We start from the raw sequence: 23,362 nt of genomic DNA on the forward strand, positions 1-23,362 counted from the left end.
ACGGAGAGAACCAACGACTCTCTAGGCCGTTCACACCCAGCTCCCAGTGACCCACACCAACAGGATGACTCAACGATACCTTAGGATTGCTTTTCATCCATGAGAGGATAAATACCTGATACTCCCTATTAGTCAAACAGAACTGAAGAAGCCTTTCAGATGAGAGGTGAAACGTCTTCAAGAATCTTCAAGCAAGTCCAGTTGCTCTCTTTTACCACCCACAGTTTACTATGACCTGGACGACTGAGAATCTTCACAGACAACAACAACAACAACAACAATAATAATAATAATAATAATAATAATAATAATAAGTAGTAGCGTTTCTTTCATGAAAGGGTACTTTTTTTGTATATACAAACTCAATCCGGACTTTTATTTTGACGCGTATTATTGTGTTTGTTAAACCGGAAGTTGTAGTAACGTTAGACAGTTTAAGGTCGGGCTGACTTTTCTTCCCGTTTTAAACACGAAATTTGGATTCGGGAAATAACCCTATAACCGTGTGGTGTTGTCTGACTGGCTCTGATTGGTGGCAGTGACCCGGCGCGGTGTGTGTGAGGGCCAGTCTGCTCCGTGCGATGCTGTCGGATACAGGTCTGTGTGGGAGCTGCTATTGTCCTCTTTTACCTCCACAGCTGCTTCAGCTCCACACCGATACACTACACACCAACACACCGATACACTACACACCAACACACTACACACCAACACACCGATACACTACACACCAACACACCGACACACTACACACCAACACACTACACACCAACACACTACACACCAACACACCGATACACTACACACCACACACCGATACACTACACACCAACACACCGATACACTACACACCAACACACCGATACACTACACACCAACACACCGATACACTACACACCAACACACTACACACCGATACACTACACACCAACACACCGATACACTACACACCACACACCGATACACCACACACCGATACACTACACACCACACACCGATACACCACACACCGATACACTACACACCAACACACCGATACACTACACACCGATACACTACACACCAACACACTACACACCACACACCGATACACTACACACCACACACCGATACACTACACACCAACACACTACACACCGATACACTACACACCGATACACTACACACCAACACACTACACACTGATACACTACACACCAACACACCGATACACTACACACCACACACCGATACACCACACACCGATACACTACACACCGCACACCGATACACCACACACCGATACACTACACACCACACACCGATACACCACACACCGATACACTACACACCAACACACCGATACACTACACACCAACACACTACACACCACACACCGATACACCACACACCGATACACGATACACTACACACCAACACACCGATACACCACACACCGATACACTACACACCAACACACCGATACACTACACACCGATACACTACACACCGATACACTACACACCGATACACTACACACCAACACACCGATACACCACACACCGATACACCGATACACTACACACCAACACACTACACACCACACACCGATACACCACACACCGATACACGATACACTACACACCACACACCGATACACCACACACCGATACACTACACACCAACACACCGATACACTACACACCGATACACTACACACCGATACACTACACACCAACACACCGATACACCACACACCGATACACCGATACACTACACACCAACACACTACACACCAACACACCGATACACTACACACCGATACACTACACACCAACACACCGATACACTACACACCAACACACCGATACACTACACACCAACACACTACACACCAACACACTACACACCAACACACTACACACCAACACACCGATACACTACACACCAACACACTACACACCAACACACCGATACACTACACACCAACACACTACACACCAACACACCGATACACTACACACCAACACACCGATACACTACACACCAACACACCGATACACTACACACCAACACACCGATACACTACACACCAACACACCGATACACTACACACCAACACTACACACCGATACACTACACACCAACACACCGATACACTACACACCAACACACCGATACACTACACACCACACACCGATACACTACACACCACACACCGATACACTACACACCAACACACTACACACCACACACCGATACACTACACACCAACACACTACACACCAACACACCGATACACTACACACCAACACACTACACACCAACACACCGATACACTACACACCAACACACTACACACCACACACCGATACACTACACACCAACACACTACACACCACACACCGATACACTACACACCAACACACTACACACCAACACACCGATACACTACACACCGATACACTACACACCAACACACCGATACACTACACACCGATACACTACACACCGATACACTACACACCGATACACTACACACCGATACACTACACACCAACACACCGATACACTACACACCACACACCGATACACTACACACCAACACACTACACACCACACACCGATACACTACACACCAACACACCGATACACTACACACCAACACACCGATACACTACACACCAACACACCGATACACTACACACCAACACACCGATACACTACACACCAACACACCGATACACTACACACCGATACCCAACACACCGATACACTACACACCAACACACCGATACACTACACACCAACACACCGATACACTACACACCAACACACCGATACACTACACACCAACACACCGATACACTACACACCACACACTACACACCAACACACCGATACACTACACACCAACACACTACACACCACACACCGATACACTACACACCAACACACTATACACTACACACCAACACACTACACACCACACACCGATGCACTACACACCAACACACTACACACCGATACACTACACACCAACACACTACACACGACACACCGATACACTACACACCAACACACTACACACCGATACACTACACACCAACACACCGATACACTACACACCAACACACTACACACCGATACACTACACACCAACACACCGATACACTACACACCACACACCGATACACCACACACCGATACACTACACACCAACACACCGATACACTACACACCGATACACTACACACCAACACACTACACACCACACACCGATACACCACACACCGATACACGATACACTACACACCAACACACTACACACCAACACACCGATACACCACACACCGATACACTCCACACCAACACACCGATACACTACACACCGATACACTACACACCGATACACTACACACCGACACACCGATACACCACACACCGATACACCGATACACTACACACCAACACACTACACACCACACACCGATACACCACACACCGATACACGATACACTACACACCGATACACCACACACCGATACACTACACACCGATACACTACACACCGACACACTACACACCAACACACTACACACCACACACCGATACACTACACACCAACACACTACACACCACACACCGATACACTACACACCAACACACTACACACCACACACCGATACACTACACACCAACACACTACACACCACACACCGATACACTACACACCGATACACTACACACCAACACACCGATACACTACACACCACACACCGATACACTACACACCACACACCGATACACTACACACCACACACCGATACACTACACACCACACACCGATACACTACACACCAACACACTACACACCACACACCGATACACTACACACCAACACACCGATACACTACACACCGACACACCGATACACTACACACCAACACACCGATACACTACACACCACACACCGATACACTACACACCACACACCGATACACCACACACCACACACCGATACACTACACACCGATACACTACACACCAACACACCGATACACTACACACCAACACACTACACACCAACACACCGATACACTACACACCAACACACTACACACCACACACCGATACACTACACACCAACACACTACACACCACACACCGATACACTACACACCGACACACTACACACCACACACCGATACACTACACACCAACACACTACACACCACACACCGATACACTACACACCAACACACCGATACACTACACACCGATACACTACACACCGATACACTACACACCAACACACTACACACCAACACACCGATACACTACACACCAACACACTACACACCACACACCGATACACTACACACCAACACACTACACACCACACACCGATACACTACACACCAACACACTACACACCACACACCGATACACTACACACCAACACACTACACACCACACACCGATACACTACACACCAACACACTACACACCACACACCGATACACTACACACCAACACACCGATACACTACACACCGATACACAACACACCGATACACTACACACCAACACACCACACACCGATACACTACACACCAACACACCGATACACTACACACCAACACACCGATACACTACACACCACACACCGATACACTACACACCACACACCGATACACCACACACCACACACCGATACACTACACACCGATACACTACACACCAACACACCGATACACTACACACCAACACACCGATACACTACACACCAACACACTACACACCAACACACCGATACACTACACACCAACACACTACACACCACACACCGATACACTACACACCGACACACTACACACCACACACCGATACACTACACACCGACACACTACACACCACACACCGATACACTACACACCAACACACTACACACCACACACCGATACACTACACACCAACACACCGATACACTACACACCAACACACCGATACACTACACACCAACACACCACACACCGATACACTACACACCAACACACCACACACCGATACACTACACACCAACACACCACACACCGATACACTACACACCAACACACTACACACCGATACACTACACACCAACACACCACACACCGATACACTACACACCAACACACCACACACCGACACACTACACACCAACACACCACACACCGACACACCACACACCAACACACCACACACCGACACACTACACACCAACACACCACACACCGACACACTACACACCAACACACCACACACCGACACACTACACACCGACACACTACACACCGACACACCACACACCGACACACTACACACCACACACCGACACACCACACACCGACACACTACACACCGACACACCACACACCGACACACTACACACCACACACCGATACACTACACACCGACACACTACACACCACACACCGACACACTACACACCGACACACTACACACCACACACCGACACACTACACACCAACACACTACACACCACACACCGACACACTACACACCGACACACTACACACCACACACCGACACACCACACACCGACACACTACACACCACACACCGATACACTACACACCGACACACTACACACCACACACCGATACACTACACACCAACACACTACACACCACACACCGATACACTACACACCAACACACCGATACACTACACACCAACACACCACACACCGATACACTACACACCAACACACCACACACCGATACACTACACACCAACACACTACACACCGATACACTACACACCAACACACCACACACCGATACACTACACACCAACACACCACACACCGACACACTACACACCACACACCGACACACTACACACCACACACCGACACACCACACACCGACACACCACACACCGACACACCACACACCGACACACCACACACCGACACACCACACACCGACACACTACACACCGACACACTACACACCGACACACTACACACCACACACCGACACACCACACACCGACACACTACACACCACACACCGATACACTACACACCAACACACTACACACCACACACCGATACACTACACACCAACACACCGATACACTACACACCAACACACCACACACCGATACACTACACACCAACACACCACACACCGATACACTACACACCAACAGACCACACACCGATACACTACACACCAACACACCACACACCGATACACTACACACCAACACACCACACACCGACACACTACACACCGACACACCACACACCGACACACCACACACCGACACACCACACACCGACACACTACACACCGACACACCACACACCGACACACTACACACCAACACACTACACACCAACACACCGATACACTACACACCACACACCGATACACCACACACCGATACACCACACACCGATACACTACACACCAACACACCGATACACTACACACCAACACACCGATACACTACACACCAACACACCGATACACTACACACCAACACACTACACACCGATACACTACACACCAACACACCGATACACTACACACCACACACCGATACACCACACACCGATACACTACACACCACACACCGATACACCACACACCGATACACTACACACCAACACACCGATACACTACACACCGATACACTACACACCAACACACTACACACCACACACCGATACACTACACACCACACACCGATACACTACACACCAACACACTACACACCGATACACTACACACCAACACACCGATACACTACACACCAACACACTACACACTGATACACTACACACCAACACACCGATACACTACACACCACACACCGATACACCACACACCGATACACTACACACCGCACACCGATACACCACACACCGATACACTACACACCACACACCGATACACCACACACCGATACACTACACACCAACACACCGATACACTACACACCAACACACTACACACCACACACCGATACACCACACACCGATACACGATACACTACACACCAACACACCGATACACCACACACCGATACACTACACACCAACACACCGATACACTACACACCGATACACTACACACCGATACACTACACACCGATACACTACACACCAACACACCGATACACCACACACCGATACACCGATACACTACACACCAACACACTACACACCACACACCGATACACCACACACCGATACACGATACACTACACACCACACACCGATACACCACACACCGATACACTACACACCAACACACCGATACACTACACACCGATACACTACACACCGATACACTACACACCAACACACCGATACACCACACACCGATACACCGATACACTACACACCAACACACTACACACCAACACACCGATACACTACACACCAACACACCGATACACTACACACCGATACACTACACACCAACACACCGATACACTACACACCAACACACTACACACCAACACACTACACACCAACACACTACACACCAACACACCGATACACTACACACCAACACACTACACACCAACACACCGATACACTACACACCAACACACTACACACCAACACACCGATACACTACACACCAACACACCGATACACTACACACCAACACACCGATACACTACACACCAACACACCGATACACTACACACCAACACACCGATACACTACACACCAACACACTACACACCGATACACTACACACCAACACACCGATACACTACACACCAACACACTACACACCAACACACCGATACACTACACACCAACACACCGATACACTACACACCAACACACTACACACCGATACACTACACACCAACACACCGATACACTACACACCAACACACCGATACACTACACACCACACACCGATACACTACACACCACACACCGATACACTACACACCAACACACTACACACCACACACCGATACACTACACACCAACACACTACACACCAACACACCGATACACTACACACCAACACACTACACACCAACACACCGATACACTACACACCAACACACTACACACCACACACCGATACACTACACACCAACACACTACACACCACACACCGATACACTACACACCAACACACCGATACACTACACACCGATACACTACACACCAACACACCGATACACTACACACCGATACACTACACACCGATACACTACACACCGATACACTACACACCAACACACCGATACACTACACACCACACACCGATACACTACACACCGATACACTACACACCACACACCGATACACTACACACCAACACACTACACACCACACACCGATACACTACACACCAACACACCGATACACTACACACCAACACACCGATACACTACACACCGATACACTACACACCAACACACTACACACCACACACCGATACACTACACACCACACACCGATACACTACACACCAACACACTACACACCGATACACTACACACCGATACACTACACACCAACACACTACACACTGATACACTACACACCAACACACCGATACACTACACACCACACACCGATACACCACACACCGATACACTACACACCGCACACCGATACACCACACACCGATACACTACACACCACACACCGATACACCACACACCGATACACTACACACCAACACACCGATACACTACACACCAACACACTACACACCACACACCGATACACCACACACCGATACACGATACACTACACACCAACACACCGATACACCACACACCGATACACTACACACCAACACACCGATACACTACACACCGATACACTACACACCGATACACTACACACCGATACACTACACACCAACACACCGATACACCACACACCGATACACCGATACACTACACACCAACACACTACACACCACACACCGATACACCACACACCGATACACGATACACTACACACCACACACCGATACACCACACACCGATACACTACACACCAACACACCGATACACTACACACCGATACACTACACACCGATACACTACACACCAACACACCGATACACCACACACCGATACACCGATACACTACACACCAACACACTACACACCAACACACCGATACACTACACACCAACACACCGATACACTACACACCAACACACCGATACACTACACACCAACACACCGATACACTACACACCAACACACTACACACCAACACACTACACACCAACACACTACACACCAACACACCGATACACTACACACCAACACACTACACACCAACACACCGATACACTACACACCAACACACTACACACCAACACACCGATACACTACACACCAACACACCGATACACTACACACCAACACACCGATACACTACACACCAACACACCGATACACTACACACCAACACACCGATACACTACACACCAACACTACACACCGATACACTACACACCAACACACCGATACACTACACACCAACACACCGATACACTACACACCACACACCGATACACTACACACCACACACCGATACACTACACACCAACACACTACACACCACACACCGATACACTACACACCAACACACTACACACCAACACACCGATACACTACACACCAACACACTACACACCAACACACCGATACACTACACACCAACACACTACACACCACACACCGATACACTACACACCAACACACTACACACCACACACCGATACACTACACACCAACACACTACACACCAACACACCGATACACTACACACCGATACACTACACACCAACACACCGATACACTACACACCGATACACTACACACCGATACACTACACACCGATACACTACACACCGATACACTACACACCAACACACCGATACACTACACACCACACACCGATACACTACACACCAACACACTACACACCACACACCGATACACTACACACCAACACACCGATACACTACACACCAACACACCGATACACTACACACCAACACACCGATACACTACACACCAACACACCGATACACTACACACCGATACCCAACACACCGATACACTACACACCAACACACCGATACACTACACACCAACACACCGATACACTACACACCAACACACCGATACACTACACACCAACACACCGATACACTACACACTACACACCAACACACCGATACACTACACACCAACACACTACACACCACACACCGATACACTACACACCAACACACTATACACTACACACCAACACACTACACACCACACACCGATGCACTACACACCAACACACTACACACCGATACACTACACACCAACACACTACACACGACACACCGATACACTACACACCAACACACTACACACCGATACACTACACACCAACACACCGATACACTACACACCAACACACTACACACCGATACACTACACACCAACACACCGATACACTACACACCACACACCGATACACCACACACCGATACACTACACACCAACACACCGATACACTACACACCGATACACTACACACCAACACACTACACACCACACACCGATACACCACACACCGATACACGATACACTACACACCAACACACTACACACCAACACACCGATACACCACACACCGATACACTCCACACCAACACACCGATACACTACACACCGATACACTACACACCGATACACTACACACCGACACACCGATACACCACACACCGATACACCGATACACTACACACCAACACACTACACACCACACACCGATACACCACACACCGATACACGATACACTACACACCGATACACCACACACCGATACACTACACACCAACACACCGATACACTACACACCGATACACTACACACCGACACACTACACACCAACACACTACACACCACACACCGATACACTACACACCAACACACTACACACCACACACCGATACACTACACACCAACACACTACACACCACACACCGATACACTACACACCAACACACTACACACCACACACCGATACACTACACACCGATACACTACACACCAACACACCGATACACTACACACCACACACCGATACACTACACACCACACACCGATACACTACACACCACACACCGATACACTACACACCAACACACTACACACCACACACCGATACACTACACACCAACACACCGATACACTACACACCGATACACAACACACCGATACACTACACACCGACACACCGATACACTACACACCAACACACCGATACACTACACACCACACACCGATACACTACACACCACACACCGATACACCACACACCACACACCGATACACTACACACCGATACACTACACACCAACACACCGATACACTACACACCAACACACTACACACCAACACACCGATACACTACACACCAACACACTACACACCACACACCGATACACTACACACCAACACACTACACACCACACACCGATACACTACACACCGACACACTACACACCACACACCGATACACTACACACCAACACACTACACACCACACACCGATACACTACACACCAACACACCGATACACTACACACCGATACACTACACACCGATACACTACACACCAACACACTACACACCAACACACCGATACACTACACACCAACACACTACACACCACACACCGATACACTACACACCAACACACTACACACCACACACCGATACACTACACACCAACACACTACACACCACACACCGATACACTACACACCAACACACTACACACCACACACCGATACACTACACACCAACACACTACACACCACACACCGATACACTACACACCAACACACCGATACACTACACACCGATACACAACACACCGATACACTACACACCAACACACCACACACCGATACACTACACACCAACACACCGATACACTACACACCAACACACCGATACACTACACACCACACACCGATACACTACACACCACACACCGATACACCACACACCACACACCGATACACTACACACCGATACACTACACACCAACACACCGATACACTACACACCAACACACCGATACACTACACACCAACACACTACACACCAACACACCGATACACTACACACCAACACACTACACACCACACACCGATACACTACACACCGACACACTACACACCACACACCGATACACTACACACCGACACACTACACACCACACACCGATACACTACACACCAACACACTACACACCACACACCGATACACTACACACCAACACACCGATACACTACACACCAACACACCGATACACTACACACCAACACACCACACACCGATACACTACACACCAACACACCACACACCGATACACTACACACCAACACACCACACACCGATACACTACACACCAACACACTACACACCGATACACTACACACCAACACACCACACACCGATACACTACACACCAACACACCACACACCGACACACTACACACCAACACACCACACACCGACACACCACACACCAACACACCACACACCGACACACTACACACCAACACACCACACACCGACACACTACACACCAACACACCACACACCGACACACTACACACCGACACACTACACACCGACACACTACACACCGACACACCACACACCGACACACTACACACCACACACCGACACACCACACACCGACACACTACACACCGACACACCACACACCGACACACTACACACCACACACCGATACACTACACACCGACACACTACACACCACACACCGACACACTACACACCGACACACTACACACCACACACCGACACACTACACACCAACACACTACACACCACACACCGACACACTACACACCGACACACTACACACCACACACCGACACACCACACACCGACACACCACACACCGATACACTACACACCGACACACTACACACCACACACCGATACACTACACACCAACACACTACACACCACACACCGATACACTACACACCAACACACCGATACACTACACACCAACACACCACACACCGATACACTACACACCAACACACCACACACCGATACACTACACACCAACACACTACACACCGATACACTACACACCAACACACCACACACCGATACACTACACACCAACACACCACACACCGACACACTACACACCGACACACCACACACCGACACACTACACACCACACACCGACACACCACACACCGACACACCACACACCGACACACCACACACCGACACACCACACACCGACACACCACACACCGACACACTACACACCACACACCGACACACCACACACCGACACACTACACACCACACACCGATACACTACACACCGACACACTACACACCACACACCGATACACTACACACCAACACACCGATACACTACACACCAACACACCACACACCGATACACTACACACCAACACACCACACACCGATACACTACACACCAACAGACCACACACCGATACACTACACACCAACACACCACACACCGATACACTACACACCGACACACCACACACCGACACACTACACACCGACACACCACACACCGACACACCACACACCGACACACCACACACCGACACACTACACACCGACACACCACACACCGACACACTACACACCAACACACTACACACCAACACACCGATACACTACACACCACACACCGATACACCACACACCGATACACCACACACCGATACACTACACACCAACACACCGATACACTACACACCAACACACCGATACACTACACACCAACACACCGATACACTACACACCAACACACTACACACCGATACACTACACACCAACACACCGATACACTACACACCACACACCGATACACCACACACCGATACACTACACACCACACACCGATACACCACACACCGATACACTACACACCAACACACCGATACACTACACACCGATACACTACACACCAACACACTACACACCACACACCGATACACTACACACCACACACCGATACACTACACACCAACACACTACACACCGATACACTACACACCAACACACCGATACACTACACACCAACACACTACACACTGATACACTACACACCAACACACCGATACACTACACACCACACACCGATACACCACACACCGATACACTACACACCGCACACCGATACACCACACACCGATACACTACACACCACACACCGATACACCACACACCGATACACTACACACCAACACACCGATACACTACACACCAACACACTACACACCACACACCGATACACCACACACCGATACACGATACACTACACACCAACACACCGATACACCACACACCGATACACTACACACCAACACACCGATACACTACACACCGATACACTACACACCGATACACTACACACCAACACACCGATACACCACACACCGATACACCGATACACTACACACCAACACACTACACACCACACACCGATACACCACACACCGATACACGATACACTACACACCACACACCGATACACCACACACCGATACACTACACACCAACACACCGATACACTACACACCGATACACTACACACCGATACACTACACACCAACACACCGATACACCACACACCGATACACCGATACACTACACACCAACACACTACACACCAACACACCGATACACTACACACCAACACACCGATACACTACACACCGATACACTACACACCAACACACCGATACACTACACACCAACACACTACACACCAACACACTACACACCAACACACTACACACCAACACACCGATACACTACACACCAACACACTACACACCAACACACCGATACACTACACACCAACACACTACACACCAACACACCGATACACTACACACCAACACACCGATACACTACACACCAACACACCGATACACTACACACCAACACACCGATACACTACACACCAACACACCGATACACTACACACCAACACACTACACACCGATACACTACACACCAACACACCGATACACTACACACCAACACACTACACACCAACACACCGATACACTACACACCAACACACCGATACACTACACACCAACACACTACACACCGATACACTACACACCAACACACCGATACACTACACACCAACACACCGATACACTACACACCACACACCGATACACTACACACCACACACCGATACACTACACACCAACACACTACACACCACACACCGATACACTACACACCAACACACTACACACCAACACACCGATACACTACACACCAACACACTACACACCAACACACCGATACACTACACACCAACACACTACACACCACACACCGATACACTACACACCAACACACTACACACCACACACCGATACACTACACACCAACACACCGATACACTACACACCGATACACTACACACCAACACACCGATACACTACACACCGATACACTACACACCGATACACTACACACCGATACACTACACACCAACACACCGATACACTACACACCACACACCGATACACTACACACCGATACACTACACACCACACACCGATACACTACACACCAACACACTACACACCACACACCGATACACTACACACCAACACACCGATACACTACACACCAACACACCGATACACTACACACCAACACACCGATACACTACACACCGATACCCAACACACCGATACACTACACACCAACACACCGATACACTACACACCAACACACCGATACACTACACACCAACACACCGATACACTACACACCACACACTACACACCAACACACCGATACACTACACACCAACACACTACACACCACACACCGATACACTACACACCAACACACTATACACTACACACCAACACACTACACACCACACACCGATGCACTACACACCAACACACTACACACCGATACACTACACACCAACACACTACACACGACACACCGATACACTACACACCAACACACTACACACCGATACACTACACACCAACACACCGATACACTACACACCAACACACTACACACCGATACACTACACACCAACACACCGATACACTACACACCACACACCGATACACCACACACCGATACACTACACACCAACACACCGATACACTACACACCGATACACTACACACCAACACACTACACACCACACACCGATACACCACACACCGATACACGATACACTACACACCAACACACTACACACCAACACACCGATACACCACACACCGATACACTCCACACCAACACACCGATACACTACACACCGATACACTACACACCGATACACTACACACCGACACACCGATACACCACACACCGATACACCGATACACTACACACCAACACACTACACACCACACACCGATACACCACACACCGATACACGATACACTACACACCGATACACCACACACCGATACACTACACACCTACACACCGATACACTACACACCGACACACTACACACCAACACACTACACACCACACACCGATACACTACACACCAACACACTACACACCACACACCGATACACTACACACCAACACACTACACACCACACACCGATACACTACACACCAACACACTACACACCACACACCGATACACTACACACCGATACACTACACACCAACACACCGATACACTACACACCACACACCGATACACTACACACCACACACCGATACACTACACACCAACACACTACACACCACACACCGATACACTACACACCAACACACCGATACACTACACACCGATACACAACACACCGATACACTACACACCGACACACCGATACACTACACACCAACACACCGATACACTACACACCACACACCGATACACTACACACCACACACCGATACACCACACACCACACACCGATACACTACACACCGATACACTACACACCAACACACCGATACACTACACACCAACACACTACACACCAACACACCGATACACTACACACCAACACACTACACACCACACACCGATACACTACACACCAACACACTACACACCACACACCGATACACTACACACCAACACACTACACACCACACACCGATACACTACACACCGACACACTACACACCACACACCGATACACTACACACCAACACACTACACACCACACACCGATACACTACACACCAACACACCGATACACTACACACCGATACACTACACACCGATACACTACACACCAACACACTACACACCAACACACCGATACACTACACACCAACACACTACACACCACACACCGATACACTACACACCAACACACTACACACCACACACCGATACACTACACACCAACACACTACACACCACACACCGATACACTACACACCAACACACTACACACCACACACCGATACACTACACACCAACACACTACACACCACACACCGATACACTACACACCAACACACCGATACACTACACACCGATACACAACACACCGATACACTACACACCAACACACCACACACCGATACACTACACACCAACACACCGATACACTACACACCAACACACCGATACACTACACACCACACACCGATACACTACACACCACACACCGATACACCACACACCACACACCGATACACTACACACCGATACACTACACACCAACACACCGATACACTACACACCAACACACCGATACACTACACACCAACACACTACACACCAACACACCGATACACTACACACCAACACACTACACACCACACACCGATACACTACACACCGACACACTACACACCACACACCGATACACTACACACCAACACACTACACACCACACACCGATACACTACACACCAACACACTACACACCACACACCGATACACTACACACCGACACACTACACACCACACACCGATACACTACACACCAACACACTACACACCACACACCGATACACTACACACCAACACACCGATACACTACACACCAACACACCGATACACTACACACCAACACACCACACACCGATACACTACACACCAACACACCACACACCGATACACTACACACCAACACACCACACACCGATACACTACACACCAACACACCACACACCGATACACTACACACCAACACACTACACACCGATACACTACACACCAACACACCACACACCGATACACTACACACCAACACACCACACACCGACACACTACACACCAACACACCACACACCGACACACCACACACCGACACACTACACACCAACACACCACACACCGACACACCACACACCAACACACCACACACCGACACACTACACACCGACACACCACACACCGACACACTACACACCGACACACCACACACCGACACACTACACACCACACACCGACACACCACACACCGACACACTACACACCGACACACCACACACCGACACACTACACACCACACACCGATACACTACACACCGACACACTACACACCACACACCGACACACTACACACCGACACACTACACACCACACACCGACACACTACACACCAACACACTACACACCACACACCGACACACTACACACCGACACACTACACACCACACACCGACACACCACACACCGACACACTACACACCACACACCGATACACTACACACCGACACACTACACACCACACACCGATACACTACACACCAACACACTACACACCACACACCGATACACTACACACCAACACACCGATACACTACACACCAACACACCACACACCGATACACTACACACCAACACACCACACACCGATACACTACACACCAACACACTACACACCGATACACTACACACCAACACACCACACACCGATACACTACACACCAACACACCACACACCGACACACTACACACCGACACACCACACACCGACACACTACACACCACACACCGACACACCACACACCGACACACTACACACCGACACACCACACACCGACACACTACACACCGACACACTACACACCGACACACTACACACCGACACACTACACACCACACACCGACACACTACACACCGACACACTACACACCACACACCGACACACTACACACCGACACACTACACACCACACACCGACACACTACACACCAACACACTACACACCACACACCGACACACTACACACCGACACACTACACACCACACACCGACACACCACACACCGACACACTACACACCGACACACTACACACCACACACCGATACACTACACACCAACACACTACACACCACACACCGATACACTACACACCAACACACCGATACACTACACACCAACACACCACACACCGATACACTACACACCAACACACCACACACCGATACACTACACACCAACACACTACACACCGATACACTACACACCAACACACCACACACCGATACACTACACACCAACACACCACACACCGACACACTACACACCGACACACCACACACCGACACACCACACACCGACACACCACACACCGACACACTACACACCGACACACCACACACCGACACACTATACACCGACACACCACACACCGACACACCACACACCGACACACTACACACCGACACACCACACACCGACACACCACACACCGACACACCACACACCGACACACTACACACCGACACACCACACACCGACACACTACACACCGACACACCACACACCGACACACTACACACCGACACACCACACACCGACACACTACACACCGACACACCACACACCGACACACCACACACCGACACACCACACACCGACACACTACACACCGACACACCACACACCGACACACTACACACCGACACACCACACACCGACACACCACACACCGACACACCACACACCGACACACCACACACCGACACACTACACACCACACACCGACACACCACACACCGACACACTACACACCGACACACCACACACCGATACACTACACACCGACACACCACACACCGACACACCACACACCGACACACCGACACACTACACACCGACACACTACACACCGACACACCACACACCGACACACCACACACCGACACACCACACACCGACACACCACACACCGACACACCACACACCGACACACCACACACCGACACACTACACACCGACACACCACACACCGATACACTACACACCGACACACCACACACCGACACACCACACACCGACACACTACACACCGACACACCACACACCGACACACCACACACCGACACACCACACACCGACACACCACACACCGACACACCACACACCACACACCGACACACCACACACCGACACACCACACACCGACACACCACACACCGACACACTACACACCGACACACTACACACCGACACACCACACACCGACACACCACACACCGACACACCACACACCGACACACCACACACCGACACACCACACACCGACACACCACACACCGACACACCACACACCGACACACTACACACCACACACCGACACACCACACACCGACACACTACACACCGACACACCACACACCGATACACCACACACCGACACACCACACACCGATACACTACACACCGACACACCACACACCGACACACTACACACCGACACACTACACACCGACACACCACACACCGACACACCACACACCGACACACCACACACCGACACACCACACACCGACACACCACACACCGACACACCACACACCGACACACCACACACCGACACACCACACACCGACACACCACACACCGACACACCACACACCGACACACCACACACCACACACCGACACACCACACACCGACACACTACACACCGACACACCACACACCGACACACCACACACCGATACACTACACACCGACACACTACACACCGACACACCACACACCGACACACTACACACCGACACACTACACACCGACACACTACACACCACACACCGACACACCACACACCGACACACTACACACCGACACACCACACACCGACACACTACACACCGACACACCACACACCGACACACCACACACCGACACACCACACACCGACACACCACACACCGACACACCACACACCGACACACCACACACCGACACACCACACACCGACACACCACACACCGACACACCACACACCGACACACCACACACCGACACACCACACACCGACACACCACACACCGACACACCACACACCGACACACCACACACCACACACCGACACACCACACACCGACACACCACACACCGACACACCACACACCGACACACCACACACCGACACACCACACACCGACACACCACACACCGACACACCACACACCGACACACCACACACCGACACACCACACACCGACACACCACACACCGACACACCACACACCGACACACCACACACCGACACACCACACACCGACACACCACACACCGACACACTACACACCGACACACCACACACCGACACACCACACACCGACACACCACACACCGACACACCACACACCGACACACCACACACCGACACACCACACACCGACACACCACACACCACACACCGACACACCACACACCGACACACTACACACCGACACACCACACACCGACACACCACACACCGATACACTACACACCGACACACTACACACCACACACCGACACACTACACACCGACACACTACACACCACACACCGACACACTACACACCGACACACTACACACCACACACCGATACACTACACACCAACACACTACACACCACACACCGATACACTACACACCAACACACCGATACACTACACACCAACACACCGATACACTACACACCAACACACCGATACACTACACACCAACACACCACACACCGATACACTACACACCAACACACCACACACCGATACACTACACACCAACACACCACACACCGATACACTACACACCAACACACCACACACCGATACACTACACACCGACACACCACACACCGACACACCACACACCGACACACTACACACCGACACACCACACACCACACACCGACACACTACACACCGACACACCACACACCGACACACTACACACCGACACACCACACACCGACACACTACACACCGACACACCACACACCGACACACTACACACCGACACACCACACACCGACACACTACACACCGACACACCACACACCGACACACTACACACCGACACACCACACACCGACACACCACACACCGACACACTACACACCACACACCGACACACCACACACCGACACACCACACACCGACACACTACACACCGACACACCACACACCGACACACTACACACCACACACCGACACACCACACACCGACACACCACACACCGACACACCACACACCGACACACCACACACCGACACACCACACACCGACACACCACACACCGATACACTACACACCGACACACCACACACCGACACACCACACACCGATACACCACACACCGATACACCACACACCGACACACCACACACCGACACACCACACACCGACACACCACACACCGACACACCACACACCGACACACCACACACCGACACACTACACACCACACACCGACACACCACACACCGACACACCACACACCGACACACCACACACCGACACACCACACACCGACACACCACACACCGACACACCACACACCACACACCGACACACCACACACCGACACACCACACACCGACACACCACACACCGATACACCACACACCGACACACCACACACCGATACACCACACACCGACACACCACACACCGACACACCACACACCGACACACCACACACCGACACACCACACACCGACACACCACACACCGACACACCACACACCGACACACCACACACCGACACACCACACACCGACACACCACACACCACACACCGACACACCACACACCGACACACTACACACCGACACACCACACACCGACACACCACACACCGATACACTACACACCGACACACTACACACCACACACCGACACACTACACACCGACACACTACACACCACACACCGACACACTACACACCGACACACTACACACCACACACCGATACACTACACACCAACACACTACACACCACACACCGATACACTACACACCAACACACC

General features: G+C 50.5%; 1 protein-coding gene across 1 annotated transcript in view; it reads left to right on the forward strand.

The window, feature by feature from the left end:
• The first annotated feature begins 372 nt into the window (after window positions 1-372).
• LOC132882070 (lysine-specific histone demethylase 2) overlaps window positions 373-23,362 on the forward strand; it is a 108,535-nt gene continuing 85,545 nt past the window's right edge. Inside the window, exon 1 of the mRNA XM_060915291.1 lies at window positions 373-597. Within this exon, the coding sequence (XP_060771274.1) occupies window positions 582-597 (16 nt within the window). The 5' untranslated portion in view covers window positions 373-581. The remainder of the gene's footprint in view (window positions 598-23,362) is intronic.

This window comes from Neoarius graeffei, chromosome 2 (genome assembly GCF_027579695.1).
Source record: "Neoarius graeffei isolate fNeoGra1 chromosome 2, fNeoGra1.pri, whole genome shotgun sequence".
Taxonomy (NCBI): Eukaryota; Metazoa; Chordata; class Actinopteri; order Siluriformes; family Ariidae; genus Neoarius; species Neoarius graeffei.